Source organism: Vulpes lagopus, chromosome 21 (assembly GCF_018345385.1).
Source record: "Vulpes lagopus strain Blue_001 chromosome 21, ASM1834538v1, whole genome shotgun sequence".
NCBI classification, from domain to species: Eukaryota; Metazoa; Chordata; class Mammalia; order Carnivora; family Canidae; genus Vulpes; species Vulpes lagopus.
This window is the reverse complement of record NC_054844.1, coordinates 11,746,043-11,768,995: the sequence shown is the minus strand read 5'-3', so window position 1 is coordinate 11,768,995 and position 22,953 is coordinate 11,746,043. Positions and strand designations below refer to the sequence as shown.

Here is a 22,953-nt window from a genome sequence, read left to right as displayed (position 1 = left end):
AAAATATCATAGTACCATGCTGTAACAGACTAGATGACTGGAGCACTGGTTCAAGAGTTGAACTTAAGGAAAGAGATACATGAATCTCCGGACAGGAGAGGAATTTAAATACCATTATCAAGGTTGGGATGGTGTGAGTCCATAGGTGAAGTCCATTCCTCATCCAGGTCATGTCACCACCATGCAAATGTCAAAAATCCCTACTAACGGTGCAGCCCCCGTGCGGCCGGGGGTGTGATCCTGGAGACCCGGGATGGAGTCCCACATCGGGCTCCCTGCATGGAGCCTGCTTCTCCCTCTGCCTGTGTCTCTGTCTCTCTCTCTCTGTGTGTCTCTCATGAATAAATAAATAAAATCTAAAAAAAAAAAATCCCTACTAAGGAGGGAGGTACTTTATTCAAAAAGTTTATTGTAATAAGTAGAATGCACTGATCACAAGATATGTAGGTTCTCAAAATCAAACACAGAAAGGCTTTTCTCTTAAAGCAAATAGTGCCAACAGGATCTTTGTGGGAGAGTGGAGTAGGATAAGCTGGTGGGGGTTAGGAGATGACATGACCATGGTAGTTTAACAGGAGGTGTTTTTTTCCTGTGGTCACCTTACGTTCAGAATGAAGATGTTCTGCGTTGTTTTGCTTAGGGTGAGAGCTAGCTAAAGCTTAGGGATCTTGTCTAAACTTTGAGTAAGTCAATAGGTAAGTACCAGGCATTTGTGAGCACTTGGCCAGTAATTAATGTAAAATCCTTTTGGGTTTATGACAAATGTATTGTTAGATCAGGTTCTAGAAAATTACTTTTAGGGCAGCCTGGGTGGCTCAGCGGTTTAGCACTGCCTTCAGCCCAAGGCCTGATCCTGGAGACTCGGGATCGAGTCCCACATCAAGCTCCCTACAGGGAGCCTGCTTCTCCCTCTGCCTGTGTCTCTACATCTCTCTCTCTCTCTCTCTATCTCTCTGTCTCTCATGAACAAATAAATGAAATCTCAAAAAAAAAAAAAAAAGAAAATTCCTTTTAGATGTTAGTAGATATTTTTATATTACTGTCAGATAGTGAACTCTTGCTAGGTATTGGGGATAAACTTAGTTATAAGATACTGCTCCTATTCCCAAGGGGCAGAGATTCTAGTTGAAGTAGAAAATATATTTTTAAAAATGCTAATATCAAATAAATGGTAAAGACTGTAAGAGTTCAGAGAAGGAAAGCTGAGGCCATTGGAAAGATTCATGGAATAGATAAGATTTGAATCTGCCTTGAAGAACTTGCTTGTTGGGATAATGAGAGAGAAGTATGGAGTAGGTAGGAAAATGAATACACTGTGGTGATGTAGTGCTCACAATCAACCTGTTAAAAAGCAGTGTGTATGATGATGCAGAGGCTATAAAAGTTAGGTAAAAGTCACCCAGTGGTGGCCTGAAGTATTCAGACTTTTTATTTTAGGCAAAGGAAATCAGAAAGCTTTTTGAGGGATCCCTGGGTGGCGCAACGGTTTGGCGCCTGCCTTTGGCCCAGGGCGCGATCCTGGAGACCCGGGATCGAATCCCACGTCGGGCTCCCGGTGCATGGAGCCTGCTTCTTCCTCAGCCTGTGTCTCTGCCTCTCTCTCTCTCTCTCTCTGTGACTATCATAAATAAAAAAAAAAAAAAAAAAAAAAGAAAGCTTTTTGAGTTAGATAAAGTAGAAGTATTAGAAGTGGAAAAGAGACAGAAGAGTGTTGAGATCATTTACCATTAAAGAAGTTTAGGGAGAAGATTATGAAGATCTAGAGTAGGATAGTGGTTCCGAGAATGGAAAAGAGGCAGGTTTAAGGACATGCTAAAGAAGAATCATCAAGACAGTATTTGGCTGACTGGGGGAAAAGGGAGCTGTGAAACAGGGTTCCACCATGTACCAGTAAGATTAGGAAAATGGTACCATGGACTCTTGAAGGTATATATATATAGATAGATATAGATATATATAGATATATAAATATAGATATCTATCTATATATTTCTTTTTGCGAGGTTGTGGGGGAGGTGATGAATATAATTTAATGGCTTGAAGAGATGGCCAAAAAAATTTATAGGTGCAGTACTGAAAGTTAGGCTGGAGATGATTATGATTTGAAAATTACCTGAATAGAGTCGCTTTATTGACCAGGTGAACTTGCCACATTTTCTCTTTGACACTCTTGTATTTCTGGAACAAGGAAGAATCTTGAGGATACCCATATTTGAGAAATGGGAAGAAGATTTGAAACTAAAAGGCAGATGAGGCATGACCAGAAAAACGGGAATAACTGTGTTGTATAAAAAGAGGATTCTACATAGGTAGGGATATGGTTAACATTGTTGAATGCCAAATACAAGTCAAGAATAAGGACTGAGAAAAGGCCATTAGATTTGGTTCTGAAGACTTGGAGAGAACAGGTTTAGTTGAGTGAGGGGTGGAAAGTTAGAGTCTAAGTTAGACTAAGGTGGTGGTATGAAGTGTATTCAATTGTAAGATTTGTATTGTAAGTGTATTCAGTTGTAAGATTTTGCGTTAGGAGAAATACTCTTGGGGGTAGTTATTAGAACAAAGTTTTTTGATAGAAGGATCTGGCAGGAGCCATTGCAGATACAAGAAATAGGGAATAATCCATAGAGCAAAGTTGCAGAGAATTACAGAGACTGAATCAAAAGTATTGCTTTAACTATAAAAAGGAGAAAGTAATTTATCATTTGAGACTGAGGACAAGGTATAGGAGGATGGGTGGGTTACATAGAGATTTTTGAGAATTTTAAATTAAGATGTTAAGCAATTATCTTGCTTCCTGTCTCACTGAGATTACTTTGGGATATGATCTGAGATGGAAGGATTCAAAGCATGAATTTGTCTTCAGGGAAGCAGAAAAAGTTTAGAAAAGAAAGTTTGGTAGGAAGTTAAAGGAAAATGAGGATTCCTAAGCACCTGTGCAGGTTCCACTGAAGGGGTATGTTGGCAGTTATTATGGTTATTTGGCTATTAGGAAGTTAGAAGGTGTAATCTCTTTGGAATCGAAGGTAATGTAGTGCATGGCATATATATGACAACAAGGGGCAAGTATGTGTGGATCCAGTGTATTTCTTTCATGGACAAAAATAATATTACCAATCAAATTATATCTTTCAGCTATTCCACTTAATATATTGCTGAATAGATATTGGTTGTAATATTGTAGAAAGCATTCAAGTATCAGAAGGGTGATTAAGACAGGGGGAACTCTGGGATTTCCTTTTAATGGTTGGTTTACTTGGTGTTTGTTCTTTCTGTCTGTCTGTCTTTCTCTCTCTCCTTCCCCCTTTCCCTCCCTACATCCAACATTGGGCTCTAAACTCACAACACCGAGATCAGAGTAACATGCTCTACTAACTGAACCAGCCAGGCACCCCTACAAATAGAATAGTCCCTTAGAAGTCTTAATTATAAATAGTACTGCTAAATTAAAAGAAGTTAACTTGTCTCTCCATCTCAGCCCTCTTTCTTCACCCTTGTACCTAGAAGGCTTTTGAGGTCTTAAGTGATCAGAAAGGTTGTTTGGATTTTGTAGGCCAAACGTTCAATAGAAATATTAATGTTTGATTTGAAAGTCATAAACATACTTGATTTAGCTAATACCTGACACCATATACAGATTTGGTACACAAACAATTACCCAAGAATCATGCCATAAAGAAGGTGCTCAGTAAATAATAGATTGTTATCACTCTTGGATTTTAAATTATAAGTGCTCTCAGGTTATTGCTTAGCCCTGTGTAGTACTTAGCATTGTGCCCTTAACTAATAGAGGCCCTTTTCCTGATTTTTATAATTGGCTCAATGTAAGATAGTGCAGTAGATACTGTGGGTACTAATACCTCATTGTGATGAAGGAAAGATTGAATTAATTAAAAGTGAATCTGTGAGGGAAATTTATTAATTGGCCAGTAGCACTGTTAGATATACAGAATGAGCGGAAAGGGCTCTTAGTCACTTTTAAAAAAAGCTATCCACCCATTTGTTTTTAACTAAGAAAGATGGATTTAAGCTTAGTTAGAAGGGAAGTTCATGTTACTTCTAGATGAAAATTGTGGACTTTTATAACTCTTCTTGGCAGCCATAATCTATAAACTGGCTTAAACATGACTTTTTTTCTTTATACTTTTTTGAGCACCTTAGTTTTTGAAATTAATTTCTTAAAAAAGAGGTAGTGATTACTTTGAAGTGATATTTGGTATTGCCTTTGGATGACAGTTGTAGACCTTTAGTGAGTAATTGTAAGAGAAGATTAGGTAGATTACTGCATAACTCTTATTATTTTTCCTTCCCTCATTTGTGTTCTTCATCTCAGCCTTTAGATTTGTGCTATCCAATATGACCACTTGTCTATTTAAGTTAAATGAAGTAAGGTTAAATAAAATTAAAGATTTAATTTCTTAGTCACACTAGCAAGATTTTAAGTACTCTTTAGCATGTGGCCAGAGGATACTCTATTGCCCAGTGATGATATTTCTATTATCACGGAAAGTTCTTTTGGATAATTGTGCTCTAGATCTTTCATTGCTAATGATGCTAGGAAAATAAATGTCAGGAACTTGGAATAGATATTTAAAAATCCCCAAACCAAGAATTTATACAACTTAAGTCCTAACAGCTTCAGCTTTCTCAAAGTTAAACATTATTTCTTTAGGGATTAGCTTTATATTTAGTTTCGATATTAGGTCTTATCAGAGGTCATTCTGATAATTAAAACTACTCTTTTTATAAAAAAAAGTTTCGAGATATATGCCTCTCTGGAACTGTCCTCATAGATGTAATATATCTATTACCCATAAGTTTCCTCATGCCTCTTTAATAATCTCTCCCTGTGTAATCCTTGTTCTTTTTTACCCTCTTTGTCTACTCCAGACAATCACTCATCTGCTTTCTGTCACAGTAGAGTAATTTGAATGTTCTAAAATTCTATATAAATGGAGTCATGCAATTTACTTTTTTTTTTGGTTTGACTTCTTTTACTCCGCATGATTATTTTGAGATTCGCATGTTATGTAAGGTTCCATGTTACATGTACAAATAATTCATTACTTTGTTTTGGTTATATCACAGTTTGTCATCCATCAGTTTATTGATGACATTTGTGTTAATTCCAGCTTGGCCTTATTGCATATAAGCTACTATGAACATTTATGTACAGGTCTTTGTATTGACATATGTTTTTATTACTCATAGCTAGGTATGGAATGGCTAGGTCATATGATAGGATGTATGTTTAACCTTTTAAGAAACTGTCAAACTGTTTTCCAAAGTGGCTGTACCATTTACATTCCCCCCAGTAGAGTGTAAGTGTTCCACTGGCTCCATATTCTTAGAAATTCTTGGTATGGCCCAATATCTTAATTTTATGTGACAGACTCTTTTAATAAGAAAAGACTGCCCTAGTAGAATTAATTCCTTGCTCTTGCAACTTTTTGTATTTAACTGCTGCAAAAAATAGTATTTTGTTTGTGAAAAGACTTTAAGACAGTCTTCTATAGATTTATTTAGTCTTATTTTTTGATAGTACTTATTCACTAATGCTGATTTGAAACTCACTTTATAGGAACCATTACATTTCCTTTCTTTTTACTTACATATTTTTCTTTTTTTGTTCTAGCGGCCCCTTTGTTGCTTTATGCAAACAGACGGGACTTGCGATTGGTTGATGCTACAAATGGCAAAGAGAATGCTACAATTGTAGTTGGAGGCTTGGAGGATGCAGCTGCGGTGGACTTTGTGTTTGGTCATGGCTTGATATACTGGAGTGATGTCAGCGAAGAAGCCATTAAACGAACAGAGTTTAACAAAACTGAGAGTGTACAGAATGTTGTTGTCTCTGGATTATTGTCCCCTGATGGGCTGGCATGTGATTGGCTTGGAGAAAAATTATACTGGACAGATTCTGAAACAAATCGGATTGAAGTTTCTAATTTAGATGGATCTTTACGAAAAGTTTTATTTTGGCAAGAGTTGGATCAACCCAGAGCTATTGCCTTAGATCCTTCAAGTGGGTAAGTTTTGTGCAATGTACAAAGCCTATTGCATTTCCGTTTCCTAATTTTTTCCTCTAGCACAGATACCCCCACCATCCCCAAAAGAAAAGAAAGATCAAAAACCAGATTTTAGATTCTTTGATCTTCTTTGTCAGGTAGACTTGAACATGGGAAATTACATGTGGTCTTAAAGTAAGATGTTTTTGTGAATATTATGATAATTGTGTTTCTAGTATCACTGATGGGATAGCCATACATAAGAGTTCTTAGTTTGTTTTCTGCATTTAATAATTATGAGAGGATAATTAGAAGGCAGAGAAGAAGGGATGAAGATCTATTGAGTAGTATTTGATACTCAAGATAACATCAAAAAAATCTTCTGGATATTACAACTTTGAATGTACATGCAATCATTTTGTTATACTAGTATCTTTTTATTAAACTCTGAGATATTAGTTAATATGTCAGTGTTGAATGAAAAATAAAAATTAAGTTGTTAATAATTCCTTTCTAGTTAGTTAAACACATATTTGATGTAAAGGTTTAATTTCTAATGTGAAGGGAAACTTAAAGCTATGGGTAAATCCCACTAGAAACTGTGAACTGTGTCATCACATGTTTCTGTTACTGTGCTTCTCTTCTGCCATATACCATTCCTTGATCCTTGTTTATTGAATATGTCGTTATGCCAGAGTCTGTCATGGTAGATAACTAAACATTAACCTGAAATAAGGTACTCATAATTGTTTAAAATCTAAAGATAAGTAATCTGCAAATAACCATTGTAACACTTTGTTTTCTTTGACTTTCAAATATGTTGGAATGCTTTAAAACTCATAGAAGGGAGTGGATTAATATTATGCAATAGAACGTGGGGAAACATGAAAGAAAGGTTTATTGTGTGTTCCTTTGTCTTGATATCAGGCCTTACTTGGTGACAAAATTTAAAGAAGATGTCATGTTTTAAGAAAATGAAAAGATTTGTCTGACCATGAAAGATAAAACATGGGCAACAGTGTAGTAAAACTTTAGAGTGAGAAGTTCTGGAACATACATATATATAATTTATATAATACATAAAATCCGTATTTTTTTAGAGGGGTGCATTAAGAGGTATCTGCTAAAGTCAGATGGTCTCTTAATAAAGCATCAGAAAATATAGTGGCTCTGGTTGTAGGAAAAGGGGTTGACTGTCCCAAGGAGGAGATCAGAGACATTAGATATGCAGTAAACTGTACTGATGAAAAATTTGGTTGTTGAGAACTTCCAGGATATTTTTGAGAAATGGAATCTGTTTTGCTAACAAAGTTTGTAGGTTGCGGAGAGTGTTGAAATGTTTGTGAGGTTACTGCTTTATAAAATACACAGAGTTTTGGTGCTTTCAGTGGTCATTAGGGAATAGTACCTTGTGAAAAGAGAAAGATTTCTTAAAAAAATTATTTATGACAAATTTAAGAGGGATGATGGCAGTTTAGCCAAATTATCTTTTAATAGTATGTTCAGAGCTCTGCTCTTTGTACTTATGTTGGGAAGAGAGGGGGGAGTATCTTTAAGGATTTACTATCTATTTAAGGACAGAAAACTTGGACGAGAGCACTTTTCCTTCAAAAGCATGTTTGTTTGCATTATATAGTATGTAGTGGAGAGAGGAAGAGTCCTATAGGGAATTGGAAGGGCCACAAGAAGTCAAGGAGGTTGGGTGGATAAAATAGCTTGATTACCACAATTCCAGGGCAGCAGCTAGATCATTCCTTTTTTTTTTTTTTTTTTTTTTTTTTTTTAGCTAGATCATTTCTACAAGGGATAATAATTTAACTATAGTATATATTCAAGGGAACTAAATTTATAGGTAATTCTTGACTATTCAGGATCTAATCATTTAATGATTAAATGAATCATTCTCATTTTGTGCCCTAAACTAATCTGCTTTACTTCTAAGTGTCAGATCTGATAAGTGTCTTAGGAAGTAAATTTACCATATTTATTAAAAAAATACATTAGAGTTTCTGTGGCTTTAATTTACTCATGAAACTTCCCAGTATTGAAGGTGAGAAACCATCAGAGCCTCAGCTGATGAAGAATATTACTGGAAGAACAATAAAAAGTGTGCTTTGAAGGTAGAAAGTAGTGTTATTTAAGCTTCTAAGGGATGATCAGTGAACACTATTTTTCCTGAAGCCTAAGTTTTGGTGAAACAGTGAAATAGTTTTTTATTATATTTGATGGTTGTGATAGTGTTGCTTATACATATGTATGTATTTAAATTTGCCCCTCCCCGTTCTTAAAATCTTTTTTGATTTTTAGAAAGTTATGTGTCATGTCTATTTTTATTTTTATTTTTATTTTTTTATTTTTATTTTTTTTGTCGTGTCTATTTTTAAAATTACACAATTGGAAATAAATAGGATGCAGCCAAATGGTATACATTTGGTAATTAGCATGATGAAGTGTAAAATTATATTTTAAACTCATTTAAAAATATATTCTATCAGTCTTCAGTGTTCATCTTAGATTTATGTTAGGGATTATGGTTTTACTGGAGAAATAATTTTAGATTTGAGTACAGCACTTATCAAACAAAGGAGATGATTTCCATGTTTATTTTTGTGGAGAAATGAAGTTTGCTTTCCAGAGAAAGTACATGAAAACAGTACTGAAGAAAAATGTAGGCTTTATCAGAGTTCCAGTATCCTGGGTTATAAGGTTCAGGAGAGCTGACTGAACTCTCTCACATCAGCTTATGTAAAAGGAAAGCTACTGAATGACTGGTATTGTTTGAGCCCTGGGAACTAGTGCAGACATCTGTGTGCTTTCGGATGTATGGAGTTCTTTGTGTAATCAGCCCATTTAGCCTAGACTGAAGGAAGATTTTTATTTCTCTCCCTAACTTTAGCCTCTGTTAGTCTGAGATTTTTTTTTCCCCTTTGAGTGATGGCAGTGTAGCACTCAGAATAAGGAACAGGAAAACGTGTGTATAGAAATTGTTACAGAAATGAACAACCATAGTTAATAGGAAGCAATATCCTTCTTTTATAGTAAGAGGTAGTTCCTGACTATTTGGCTGTGCAGCTACTTGAAGTTCCTTAGTCTGTTCCACAACAACTGTACTAATCTTAGTGATATTAAGGGCCAGCTATTTCAGGTACAAAGAAGGTAGTTTTAGGGGTTTTTTGTTCATTAAGGATCTGTTCATATTCTGTATTCTTTGGATTTTTTTAAAAAGTTAAACTTTAGGGGTAGCCCCGGTGGCACAGCGGTTTAGCGCCGCCTGCAGCCCGGGGCGTGATCCTGGAGACCCTGGATCGAGTCCCACGTCGGCTCCCTGCATGGAGCCTGCTTCTCCCTCTGCCTGTGTCTCTGCCTCTCTCTCTCTGTCTCTATGAGTAAATAAATAAAATCTTAAAAAAAAAAATTATTGATTTAGTCTGAAGTGAATTGTACTGAACAGCTTTGAAAAATACTTATTTTAAAAATACATTTTTATCATCATTAAGAATAATATAACACTAAAAGTTCTGCTTTAAAAATACTTTTAGAACTAACTCAAAGGAAAAAGAATAATGTATAATTTCCCTAACAGTTATATACATATGATTGTTATATCTTGAGTACATTTAGAAGTACTTTCTACACTGGAATGTTCCAGATGACTAAAATTATTCCTACCACATAGAAGGTGTTCAATAAATATTTTTTGAGTGACTTGACTTTATATTTTCTTTTATAATCCTGTTAGTTTTCCTTGTTAGAGGAGAAAGTGTTTTCTCAGCAAATATAAATTTTAGCATCATCACATGAATTCTACCTCAGTGTGGTTTTGATTACAATTGTTTATTTCAAACATATTTAAGATTTTTAATTTTTTCAACTCAAGTTATCAAGATTATATTTTATAGAAATAGATTCACTGGAGCTTGTTTTATGTCATATCTAGCTCTCTTATTTAGCAGCAAGTCACTTCATTCTTTTGGACTTCAGTTTTCTCATCTCTAAAATGATGGGTTCCTTTTAGTTTTGACATCAAGTTTAAAAAGTGAGATATTTAAATAAGTACTATATATAGATTTACAAATTTTTATTGTACAATTACACATTCAAGTCCATAATTTAGGTATGTTACACTTAGAATTGTGTTTCTGCAGAATAGATTCTTAAAATTTTGTTTCTATTGCCGTTATTGTATAGGTCATCCACTTAACCTCCTTTTTTATGGCTCTTTGACCCCTAAAACCAGTTTGCTAAAACCACTTGATGTAAACTAGAAAATAGTTTAAAATGTCAAAAGATTCTTTTTGTTTAAAGAAGGGAAAGTATAACCAATTACTTTCAGGCAGATTATATAGATTCAATATAGTTTGGAGGTGGGGTTTTTGAGATTATTATCCAAAATTTAAGAGAAATGTGTCAGAGAAGCCACTAATGCAGGAAATCTGGATTATTGGCTTGGTTTTACCAGCCTCTGTGATATGATTCAAGGACCTTGAAAATGAAAAAACAAGACAAAAATCGAACAACCCCCTCTCCCCCACCTTTAAGAATAAATAAAAGTATGTATATAAGTATGTTCTCAAATGTTAGTATAGGGCTTTCCTCTTTACTAAAAACATCTTAACCTTCATCCAATTTTTAGTTCTTTTTATCTAGGGATATCTATTACCCTCTCTTAGACAGAGTCGTAATTATGTAGTTAAGTTTTTTTATGTCCCATATCTCCAGGCCCACTTTTATAGAAGGAACCTTGAAAGGGAATATTTGCAGTGTAACTAAGTGACTTTACCTACCTAGCCCAGTGTCTTACTTAATAGCTTTGCTTTTTAAAGAAAAGCTTTCCTTCCTTGCTGCCCTGACCTTTTAATTCAGCCTTAGCAGAAAGAAGAATGAAATTTTGTGAGAGTAAAGAACAGGATACCTTTAACTGAGTGTTGCTCTCTGTATTTTGGTGCTCTTATGTACTCTTCCTGTTCCACAGTGACTGTTTTTTTTAGAAATTGTAGTAAATTAGTTTTGACTGGCACCAAGTATTTGTGCCATTGAGCCTTTAAGATTTTGGAAGGAGTTTTGCCAGATAACTAATCTGTGAAGTAGGTATAAAATGATTGTCTTAGTATTTTCTTTGCAGCATTTTATTTTGATACTGTATTCCTTTTAGAAATTTTTCTCTTAAGACTTGCTGATTTTTATACTCTTTGATTTCCCTATTACTTGGACCACCCTTTTCCTTCTGTCTTCATTAGCTCTTGAAATTTATAGAACAGTTTAAAGTACATGATTTTCTTTATTCTTTCCCTGAGATTATATCTTTCCAAGCTTTTGCAAAGAAGCAAATAGCCAATTATCCTAAAATATAAAGCTTCATACTGGACTTTGCGTAAAAGCACTAGCTCTGTATATGAGGGATCTTGCTCCAAACTTTCAACAACTTAGAGCTTTGAAGGATGTCCTAGTAAACTGAGGAAGCCTATTTTCTACCCATTAAATCCTAGAACTGATAGGGAATCTTGTGGTTCTTATAGCTAAATGCCTTTACTTTTTGGCTGAAGAAGCCAAGGCTTTGGCTAAAATAAGAGACAGCCAAATTCTTGGTTGAGATTTTCCAATTCCACATTTGGTGCTTTATTCTTTCTTCATGAAAAGTATCTTGCTGAAGCTATATGTTTTGTTTTGCAAATTGAGTTACTTTAAAAATGCTATATGGTAGCTTTATATAAAGGAGGATTTTATAATTCTTTTTTTTTTTTAATTTTATTTACTCACTGTACCAGTTTCTTATTTTACCATTGCTTTTTGCATCCAGTTGGGTTCAATTTCCTTCTTAGGGTATGGCCTTGAATATTTCTTTCAGCAAAAGTAGGTTAGTGGTAAACTCTTTATCTTCATCTGAAGGTGTATTTAATTTGCCCTCATTTTTGAGTGATATTTAATTGATTATAGAATCTGGGTTATAGTCATTTTAATTCAGTTGTTGGAGAATGTTATGGTTTTACTTGTTGCTTTGAGAAGTCTGGTATTTTCTAATTGTTGCCTTGTAAGTACTTTATATATATATATATTTTTTTTCTTCCTGGTTCTTGAAAAGCAGCCCCTAACCATCTCTTAAGTTTGGATATTTTGAAACTTTTCCTGTTCTGTGTCTAGATGTGGCTGGCTCTATTTTTATTTATTCTGCTTAGAATTCATGTTTGTAAAATCTTATCAGTGTTATTTGGTAGTTCTAGAAACTTATGCATTGTTTCTTATTTTTCCTTCATCATCCTTAGATTCCTTTGAATTTCCTGTTTGATGTATGATGGTCTAATTTTGTGCTCCATACCTCTTAATCTTGCTTTCATATTGTTTATCTCTGGGTTACTATGTGGTTTATTTTTTCACTAGCCTTCCAGATAACTCATTTCCTTGGGTGTGCCTAATTTTGCATTTTAATGACTCAGTTGAGTTTTTAGTAGCAGTGACTATATTTTGCTCTTCTAGAAGTTTTTTGTGTCCCTCCTTTATTTTTTGTGTCCCTCCTTTAAAAGATTACTATAAGAAGATGCCAGCTTACATGAAAGTGGAGAGGATAGTGTATAATTTTAGACTTACAGAAAAGTTAGAAAAGTAGTACAGAATTCTTGTATAATTTTTACTCAGCATCACCTAATATTAACATTTTATTTAACGATAGAACACTTATCTAGACCAAGAAGTTAACGTTGATATAATGCTATTAACTTGTCTGTACACCATATTTAAATTTCTCCAATTTTCCTAATAGTGCCCTTTTTCTTTTCTAGGATCCTGTATTTTATTTAATCGTTATCTACATAGTATTTTCTAATCTGGGACATTTTAGCAGTTTTTGCCTAAGATCAAAGACAAATCTTGATCTTGGAAGATTACTGGCCGTTTTGTAGAATGTCTCTCTCTCTCTGGGTTTGTCTGATTTTTTTTTTTTTTAATAATTTGATTAAGGTTATACTTTTTTGGCAAGAATACCACAGAAGTGTGATGTGTGCTTATCAACAGGGTACATGATGTGTATACTGGTGATGGTACATTTGATAACTTATGGTTTTGTCTGCCAGAGTCTTTTTTTTTTTTTAACTGTGTCTACTATTTTTTTTCTTGTAATAAATATTGGGAATTATGTAATTACCTTGTTTCTCATTATACTTTTTTCCACTAATTTAAGCATTCTTTGGTGATGTTTGCCTGCAACAATTTTGCTGTGGTGTTTGCCACATGGTGATTTTTCTAGTTCCATTGCTCCTCCCACATGTATTATTAGTTAAATTTTACTTTAAAGAAGTAGAATTGTCTTTCTTGTCCTTTGCACTTATTTATATTAGTATGGACTCATGGGCATTTCTTTCATTCTATAGATTATAGACCATTACTGTGATCATTTCTTGCTCAAACTGTCCCACATTTTGCCATTGGGAACTCCTTCAAGATTGTGCTGTCTTTTTTTGATAGGCCCTTCATCACTTTTAAGTACTTTTTTGTGGTCTGACAGCAGAAGATCTTTCAAACTCGTCCTTTTTCTGCTTCATGCTTGGAATCAACCATTTCTCCCAGAAGCTCTGTCTCTTTTTTTTTTTTTTTTAAGATTTTATTTATTTATTCATTCATGATAGTCACACAGAGAGAGAGAGAGAGGCAGAGACACAGGCAGAGGGAGAAGCAGGCTCCATGCACCGGGAGCCCGATGTGGGATTCGATCCTGGGTCTCCAGGATCGCGCCCTGGGCCAAAGGCAGGCGCTAAACCGCTGCGCCACCCAGGGATCCCTCTGTCTCCTTTTATTGGCAAATAGTATTTAGAAATCAAGATCTGGAAGCTAGGTATGCTCATTGCTACTAGGTTTTCATTGCTTTTAAGCCTTCTCAGTAAAGAGTTAGGAAATAACATGGATGTGTACATATAAACATAGCTCTGTGTGTTTTCATCTTTGTCTGTAATATTAAAAAAATCCATGAGTCCGTGTTGATATTTCCACGATAAACGAGTTCCAATCCACCACCCCAATATTACATTATAGTCTCGTCCCTTTCCTTTTTTGGTTGATTCTGTGATAGTGAGAAACCTGGTTTTGTCAATACAAATATCAAATATTTGCTAAATATGCAGTATATTTTCATATATTGTGTGTAGACCTAATTTGCCAAGGTTTCAGAATTGCTAACCTATACTCTTGTGAGCAACAAATTTACTATCTAGAATACAATACTCTGAAACTACTGTCTGCATAGTCAAAATACTGTTTTCCAAATTTATTTAGGTAATTTCTTATCTGTTGCAGTGTGACTCTATTATTCATTTGTAATACATTTATCACTGTTTGTATTCCATTCTGAATATCCCCCTTTCCCCCATAGCCTAGCTGATTAAGTAGTGATTTATATTGGAGTTCTGTGAAACAATTGCCACATTTTTCAGAGTTAGAAATAACATGAGTGGTGTCCTTCATTCCTTATTCCTTCTACCCTGGTCCTATTCTCTCTTTCTAGTCTGTTCTCTATTTATAGATATCTTACTCTCAATTTTTGGTTTTATCTTGATCCTTCTTGAAATCCTTTTTGCACAAGTGAATTAATACATGAGTATTTTTCTTTTTTTTCTTTTTCTTACATGAACAGGTAACATACTTAAGTGCTCTTTTTGCACTGTCCCTTTTTTTTTTTTTTTACTTAACAGTATATCCTGAATATCATTCCATAGTGCTGTTCCTCATTCTTTTTTGCAATGATAGTAGTATTCATTTTTTTTTTTTTTAAGATTTTATTTATTTACTCATGAGAGAGAATGGCAGAGACGCAGAGAGAGAAGCAGGCTCCATGCAGGAAACCCGATGTGGGACTCAGTCCTGAGACTCCAGGATCACGCCTTGGGCCGAAGGCAGGCGCCCAACTGCTGAGCCACCCAGGGATCCCCAATGATAGTAGCATTCTATTGCATGAATGTACTGTAGTTTACTCAACCACTGTCTATGTTTAAACATTTAGGCTGTTTTGTTAGCTCAAGTATTTTAAAGGAAACCCACATAGTGACTTCTCACTTGTGAATGCTTCATTTTGCATCCCTAAAAAAGAAAAACATTTTCTTCCATAACCACAATGCCATTATCTTCCACACACCCCAAAGTGAACAATTCTTTAATATTATAAATTACTCAGTCTATATTCAGATATGTAAAATAGTCTCAGAAATGTCTTTTATGGTTGGTATGTTTGAATCAGGATCCGAAATAAGGTTCACAGGTTATATCTGGTTATGCCTCTTAAGTTTCTCTTAGATTAGCATTCCCCTTTTTCCCCTCCCCCTACATTTTTTCTCTCATCTTGTTTACTTATTGGAAAGATTCTATAGTTGTCCATTAGAATGTTTTAGATTTTGTGTTTTCTAAAAGATTCTTGTGATATTTGATGATTTTTATCCTTTTATATTTTTTATAAACTGAAATTTAGAATAGAACACTTAGTGGCAAATTCAGTATTTTGCATGAATACTTTTTAGGCAGTACTAAGTACTTTGTGTTCATCACATCAGAAAGTATGTAATTATCTTACTTGTGGTGATACTAAGATTGTGCAGTAGGTTCAGATGGTGAAAGTTAATATGCTTATTATAAAGTTGAATTTTCCCTCTTGTATCCTTTAAATAATTTGTGGGATGATCCTTTTGTACCATATCAATATCTGGTTCCCAATCAGTTGATTGTTTTAACACCCACTGAGGATCATTTTTTTGTATTATTTCATTAAGGATATCTGTTTTATGATATTTTATCTCATGTATTCTCTTTTATGCATTTTAATCATTTTAAGTATTAGTAATTTCTGTCAGATTGTTCAGTTGTCTGAAGTTCTTAGAAATTCACTTCTGTTCTTTGTTATATTTGCTGATTCTTGCTTTCAGGTGAACTGTTTCTTTAGGTGTTGTGTAGTTTTGGATTGTGAGCTGATCTTCAGAGGGGTTGTCTGAGAATCCTGAGTGGTCTTGTGGTGCATATTCCTCCAGAGAGGTTTTGTTTCTGCCAAGCACCTTGAGGTGTTTCCAAGGACAACTTTTTAATTTTAAACTTAAAATATAATTTCTATATAGTAAAATGGACAGACCTTAATGGTACAGTTTTGACAAATGTGTACATCTATATTATCACCTCATTTAAGCAGAGATCATTTTTTATATTTAGTTTTTGGAGTTAGAAGTTTCTGTACCATGTACAGAAAATTAATTCAAACCTGTGTGAGGGCACTGCTGTAGTTACAGAGTCTTTGGTAATTTTTTCCACCTTTTCAGACCAAGATTGAAAAGCTTCTTTGCCTTCCTCTGTCAATGCCAGATTTTTTACTTCATTGTTCCCTGAGGGTCTGTGCTTTGTGCAAGAATCTTACTTCTAACACAGAGCTTCTTGTGTGTCAAGGCTTTATCTTCTTCCCTGTTTCACTGTCAAAACAGAAGGCCCTCAGTTTCTGAGATGAGAAAATCCTACAGGGTTGCTGTAGCATCAGACATGTACTGCTTTTTACCTCCTAGTGCATTTTTGGCTCTCTGGAGATTTCTGCTTTCATGATACCTATACATTTAAAAGAATTGATATATTTTTGTTTTGCATATATGTATGTCTTAGTCTCTTTGGGCTGCTATAACAAAATACTACTGAGTAGCTTATAACTGAATGGCTTATAATGATAGAAATTTATTGCTCACAGTTCTAGAGTCTGGGAAGTCCAAGGTTAGGGCACCAGCATGGTCCCCTTCTGGTAAGGGCCTTCTTGCTGTGTCCTCACATGATGGAATAGCCAAGGGTTCGCTTTTTATCTCTGTTCTCATGAGTAGGCACCCCCCAGTAATGCTAATACTAGCAGTATTGCTAGTAATTGACAGTAAATGCTAATACTGTCACCTTTGAGCTTTAGAATTTCAACATAAATTTTGAGGGGATGCAAACATTCAGAATATAGCCTTGTATAAATCAAATAAAAAGACTAAACCGGGGTTTAAGAGATTTTGTGAAAGGAGGGGTTTCTGGTTATTTTGTTACTAAATTATCAGAAATAGAAATTCTAACTTTCATGTTTTTAAATGTTGCTTTTTATTTTTAACAGTGGATATATGGACATGATAGTTGAGCATTATTCACACTAATAAGTGTATTAATGACATCTTTTAATTATAGGTAGAATTATATAAGTAACTTTAAGGATCATGAAGTGATTTATGATCTAGTATAGATCTGGTTCACTGAGTTTATGACTCAATTCTAAATGTTTTCTTAATTAGCCAGTATTGGGTGTAATTACATCTTGTAAATGGTGCAAATTTATCCATTCAGTTTAGGTTTATTGAAACTGAACATTTCTGAATATTTTTGTTAAGGGAAACTGAATTCAGATTGAGTAACACACTAGATTAGGTGTTTGTGAATATTTTGGAAAATTTATTATTTTATCTTTACCTAATGGTAGACATTATATGCTTTGGAATGTAATAAATTTGTATAAAATAAATTTGCATAAAATGGCTGGAATGTAGTCTGCTTGTTGGTTGAGGTATTTTTACTTCCTGGCATAAGAAATTTTGATGTTTTGAAAACTTAATATTTTCCTTACTTACTGTAATTACTTCCTAATTAAAATAAAGCCTGTTTTCTACCCTTCACTTCATTTAAAATTCATTTCCCAGAAAGTATTGCAGTGGATATCAGGCCAGATACAATAATAAAATTACATTTGTATGGAAACTAATGAATAGCATATAACAACCTGGTGCTGGTTCATGATTTTTGATGAATAGCAGATGTGAGTACTATTGCAAACTGGTGCTGTAACCATATATATTTAATTCTTCAATATCAAGTAAGAATGTTTATCTTCTCTTAAGTCAAAGCCAAAATAGAACCCATTGTAGCCAAAATAAATTAGGGGCCAAATAGACCACATAATTGGAGAGTCAGTAATAATTGTTGTTAAAGAAAGAGTTTTATATGAGCCTGTAGCTTGGCTTTTGAGAAGCCACAGGAGATATTTATCAAACACTCTTGGATTTCCTAAAAGATACTAAAATTGGCTTTTAAAAATAATGCTGATAAAAAGCCTTTGCAAAATATATTACATAGCTAGTTGAATTTAGCAAATTTATTGTTAAGTACTTTCAGGTAATCATAGGTTTCTAAGCTAGGTTAACTGCCCAAACAAAAAACAAGTAAGCCATACCAGATCTACTCCTTAATATGCGTACTGCAGTTATTTTTTATTTTTAGAAAGATAAAGTGATGTAGTAAAGGAGTTTACCTCGTCTATTTTTTTTTTTTTTTTAAGATTTACTTATTTGAGAGAGAGAGAGAGAGAATGTACGTGCAAGTGGGGGAGGACAGAGGGAGAAAATCTCCCAAGTAGACGCCCCACCTGGCGTGGAGCTCTATACTGGGCTCGATCCCATAACCTATTAGACCATGACCTGAGCCAAAAGCAAGAGTCGGATGCTCAGCTGAGCCACTCAGATGCCACACCCTGTAGTCTAATTTTTAAGTAACTGATTTAAGGAGAAGGTGTCAAGCCTCAGTGTCAAATATTCCTCATTCTAATAACAGAAAATGCTTATGTCATATCTTTTTTTTTAAAAAGATTTTATTTATCCATGAGACACACACACAGAGGCAGAGACACAGGCAGATGGAGAAGCAGACGCCATGCAGGGAGCCTGACGTGGGACTTGATCCCGGGTCTCCAGGATCATATACCCTGTGCTGAAGGTGGCGCTAAACCACTGAGCCACCCGGGCTGCCCGCTTATGTCATATCTTAACAGAGAATATGGAGAATGGTTTTTTTCCTCAGGAACCTTCTTTTCTTCAGTGCATCCTGAAATCTCTCTTCTGCCGCAGTCTGATGTTACTCTACTAGTAGATCTTCAAATAAAAAGTTTACACCTTTCTCTTATTGGCTGGTGCCTAGTCCCCTTTAAAGATTAACTCTGTCTTAAAAGTACCAACACCTAAATATTGCTTTTATTAAGTCTGATACTTTAGTATGTCACTCAGGCTTTTAGCAGGTGCCCTTTCCCATTCCCACCTTGATTTCTCACAATCTCTTATGCAGCTTAACATAATAGCCAGACTTTGTCATATTATATATATTTTAGTGCTGGAAATGTCCTTCCCTTCCCTTTCCAATGAAGATGTAACTCTTGCTGACTTGACATTCATTGCTCCTATGATGCTTTGTAGTGGCAACTCTGCTCTAGCTGTTTCTGGAAATTTTGAAGTCAATTATTTTGAAGAAGACAAACAAAAATCCCTAGAGGGTCTAATTTTGTTTTTAAAAATTTATTGGGTATTTTAAAAAGATTTTCATTTATTTTAGAGTGCATTTGAGTGGGGGAGGGCAAAGAGCAGAGAAAATCTAAAGTAGACTTCCCATTGAGCACAGAGCCCACCACCTGGAATCATGTCTTGAGTCGAAATCAAAAGTTGGATGCCCAACTGACTGAACCACCCAGACACCCCGTTTACTGGGAATTTTTAAACTTTTGTAAACTTTATTGTAATGTTTTTTAGTTCACATGATTTTTTAAAAGATTTTATTTATTTATTTATGAGAAACAGAGAGGCAGAGACATAGGCAGAGGGAGAAGCAATCTCCCTGCAGGGAGACCAATGTGGAACTTGATCCCAGGACCCTGAGATCATGCCCTGAGCCAAAGGCAGATGCTCAGCCACTGAGCCACCCAGGTGCCCCTCAGGTAATCCTTTTTGATTCATAGAATGGGCCTTTAACTTCTTTTAGTACCTAGATGTCTGTTACGCTTTTAGAGATATTTTATCTGTGTGCCATGTCTGTATTATACATATTTGAGGGCAGAACATGCTAATCTTCTCTTGCACTACATTTATACTAAGGGATATAAATTGGTATTTATTTGATAAAGTTAAGATACTGTAACTCAAGTCTTTCTCCTCACCTGGCCCAAATTCCTCAGATAATCATAACCCAAGTTACAGAGTGAATCTTCTTTATCAACTTGGGTTACAGAAGATACATCTAATTTTGGAGGATGTTAGATGTTTCCTTTTTTCCTTCTAGGGTTGTTCTCTTCCCTTCATGCTGAATGATGAGTTTGGGTTTGCAAAATGGTATCATCTCTACCATTAGCTGCTATAGTTCTCCAGTATCACATCCCTGTAATGTCCCCCTGAGCAGGGCTCAGTAACTTCTCCTTTTGGATCAACTTCACTGATGCATTCCTGAGTGCCATGAATGATTCTCTCCTGACTCTCTAGGATCCAGTGCCATTTTACTGTGCTTCCTGCAGAAGGACAAAATATTTTAAGGCATATTCTGAGCCTGAAGCCTAGGGAAAAATATAAGGTGATTGCTGTGGAGGAAACTCAAGCACAGAGCTTCATTCTACTCTCAGGTCATTGCATTACTAGAGATACCCACTTGTTACATTTTAGGAATAACATTTATCTCTTTCAGGCTTGTTTCTTATTCTTTCCTGTCGATAAATAATTTAGCTGCCTTTGGGAAAATGAATCCAATTGAGGGTTTGGTACCAATATTACCAGAACAAATAGGCACCAAGCTTTATAACTAGAGCAGATAGGGCTTTGTCTTTATTATTTTTTTAATAGACTATTTAAACATTTTTTTAATAGATTGATCATTCATTCATTCATTCATTCATTCATGAGAGACACACAGAGAGAGGCAGAGACATAGGCAGAGGGAGAAACAGACTCCCTGCAGCCAGAAGACACTCAACCACCTAGCTACTGAGGCATTCCTAATAGATTCTTCTTAAGAGCAGTTTTTGGTTCATAGCAAAATTGAGTGGAACAAAATATTTCTGATCTCTCCCTTCTGTAATAAAAGTTTTTATTTTATATTCACTTTATTTTTTTAATGCTTTTCCTTTTTTTTTTTTTTTTAAAGATTTTATTTATTTATTCATAGAGACAGAGAGAGGCAGAGACACAGGCAGAGGGAGAAGCAGGCTCCATGCAGACAGCCTGACGTGGTTCTCGATCCAGGGTCTCCAGGATCACGCCCTGGGCTGCAGGCGGCGCTAAACTGCTGCGCCACCGGGGCTGCCCTGCTTTTCCTTTAATGTAGATCTGTTTCTTATATCATTTTCCTTCTCTGCAGAACTTCTTGCAAGGCAGGTCTGTAGATAATAAATTCCCTTAATTTTTGTTTGAGAAAGTCTTTTTTCAAGTTTGAAGGATACTTTTGCAGAGTACAGAATTCTAGCTTGGAAGGTTTTTCCCCTTTTACCTCTCTAAATATTTCATTCCAGTCTCTTCTTGCTTGCATGGTTTCTGAGGAAAAGTCAGATGTCATTCTTATCCTTACTTCTGTGTCCATAAAGTGTGTTTTTTTTTCCTCCCAGATTTTTTTCTGTATCTTTATTTTTCTAGAGTTTGAATATGATATGCTTAGGTGCTGGGGTTTTTTTTGTTTGGTTGGTTTTTTTTTTGTGTGTGTGTGTTTGTTGTGCTTTGCTGTTCTGTGAGCTTATTGTGTCTGCGAATTGGTATCTGACATCTGGAGAAATTCTAAGTTATCACTCCTTTGTTTATTCCTGTTTTTCTTTTCCTTCTAGTATTCTCATCATGCATGTGTTATATCTTCTGTAGTTAGTTGTCCCATAGTTCTTGGGTATTCTGTTCTGTTTCCCACCATACTCCCCTCCCCAACCCCTAGTCTTTTTTTTTTTTCCCCCTTTGGCTATTTCTGTGGACATATTTCTTAAGTGCAGAGATTCTTTCCTCAGCTGTATCCCATCTACTAATGAGTCCATGAAAGGCATTCATTTCTGTTACACTGTTTTTGATTCCCAGCATTGTTTTGGTTCTTAGAATATCCAGCTCTCTGGTCATATTATCCATCTGTTCTTATATGTTGCCTGTCTTTTCTATTAGTGTCCGTAGCATATCAATCACAGTTGTTTAAAATTCGTACTCTGATAAATGCAACATCCCTACCATATCTGAGTCTGTTTCTTTCTCTCTCTCTTTTTTTTTTTTGAGTCTGTTTCTCATGCTTGCCTTGTCTCTTCAAGATTCTTTTTTTCCCTTTAGTATGCCTTATAATTTTTTGTTGAAAGCTGGCCATGATCTACTGAGTAAAAGGAATTGCTTTTAGGTCTAGAAATTAATAGGCCTTCAGTAAGTCATGTGTTGAGATGTTGGAAGAGGAGAAGCATTGTATAATTCTGTGATTTGGTCTCTCTTTTAGTGAGCCTGTGGTTCTGAGCTGTGAGCTTCACAAATGCTTCTTGTGTTTTTTTGTTTTTTTTAAACCCCCATAGGTAGGGCAGGATGGCTACAGGATGCTGGAGTTGGGTAATTCCCTTCCCTTTAGGTCAGTTAGGCTCTGATAAAATTCCAAAAGGTTAAGCTCTGGCAAAATTATTTCTCTTGAGGACAGCGCTTGTTATGAAGAATAAAGTGCACTGATGTATTTAAAAATGGTTAGTTTAGTTTTCCCCTTGCTGGAAGCATGAGGTGATTTTTTTCTTTGATCTTTACTGTGAGGACCTGGTAGAGTTCCTGGAGATAAAATTCACAAAAGTGTGAGGGTCCTCTCATGACTGGTTCCCTCTGGAATTTTTAACTTTCAAATTTGTCCACGCTAAGCTTCTTGCAAATCAAATATAGTTTAGTTTTCCGACCCTGGTACTGGTTCCCATGGAGGTTTCTGTTTACAGGTTTCTGCTCTTGTAAGTTGTAACACTCTGGATTTGCTTGCCTGTCTCTAGCTTTGAAAGCAGCAGTTTGCTTTGTAACCCTGCTTCTCTGGCAGATCTAAGAATTGTTGATTTTTCAGTTCAGGTTTTTGCTTGTCATTAGAATGGAGTGATGACTTCTCAGCTGCCTTATATTCTAGACTGGAAGTTGTAAGTCAGGGCTTTGCTTTTTTTGCATTGAAAATCTGAATACATGAAGCATAGGAAAAGAATAAT

The 22,953-nt window shown here is 35.2% G+C and overlaps 1 protein-coding gene across 1 annotated transcript in view; it reads left to right on the top strand.

The window, feature by feature from the left end:
* LRP6 (LDL receptor related protein 6) overlaps window positions 1-22,953 on the top strand; it is a 161,594-nt gene that overhangs the window by 20,080 nt on the left and 118,561 nt on the right. The window contains exon 2 of the mRNA XM_041735969.1: window positions 5,633-6,026. Coding sequence (XP_041591903.1) covers window positions 5,633-6,026 — 394 coding nt within the window. The remainder of the gene's footprint in view (window positions 1-5,632; window positions 6,027-22,953) is intronic.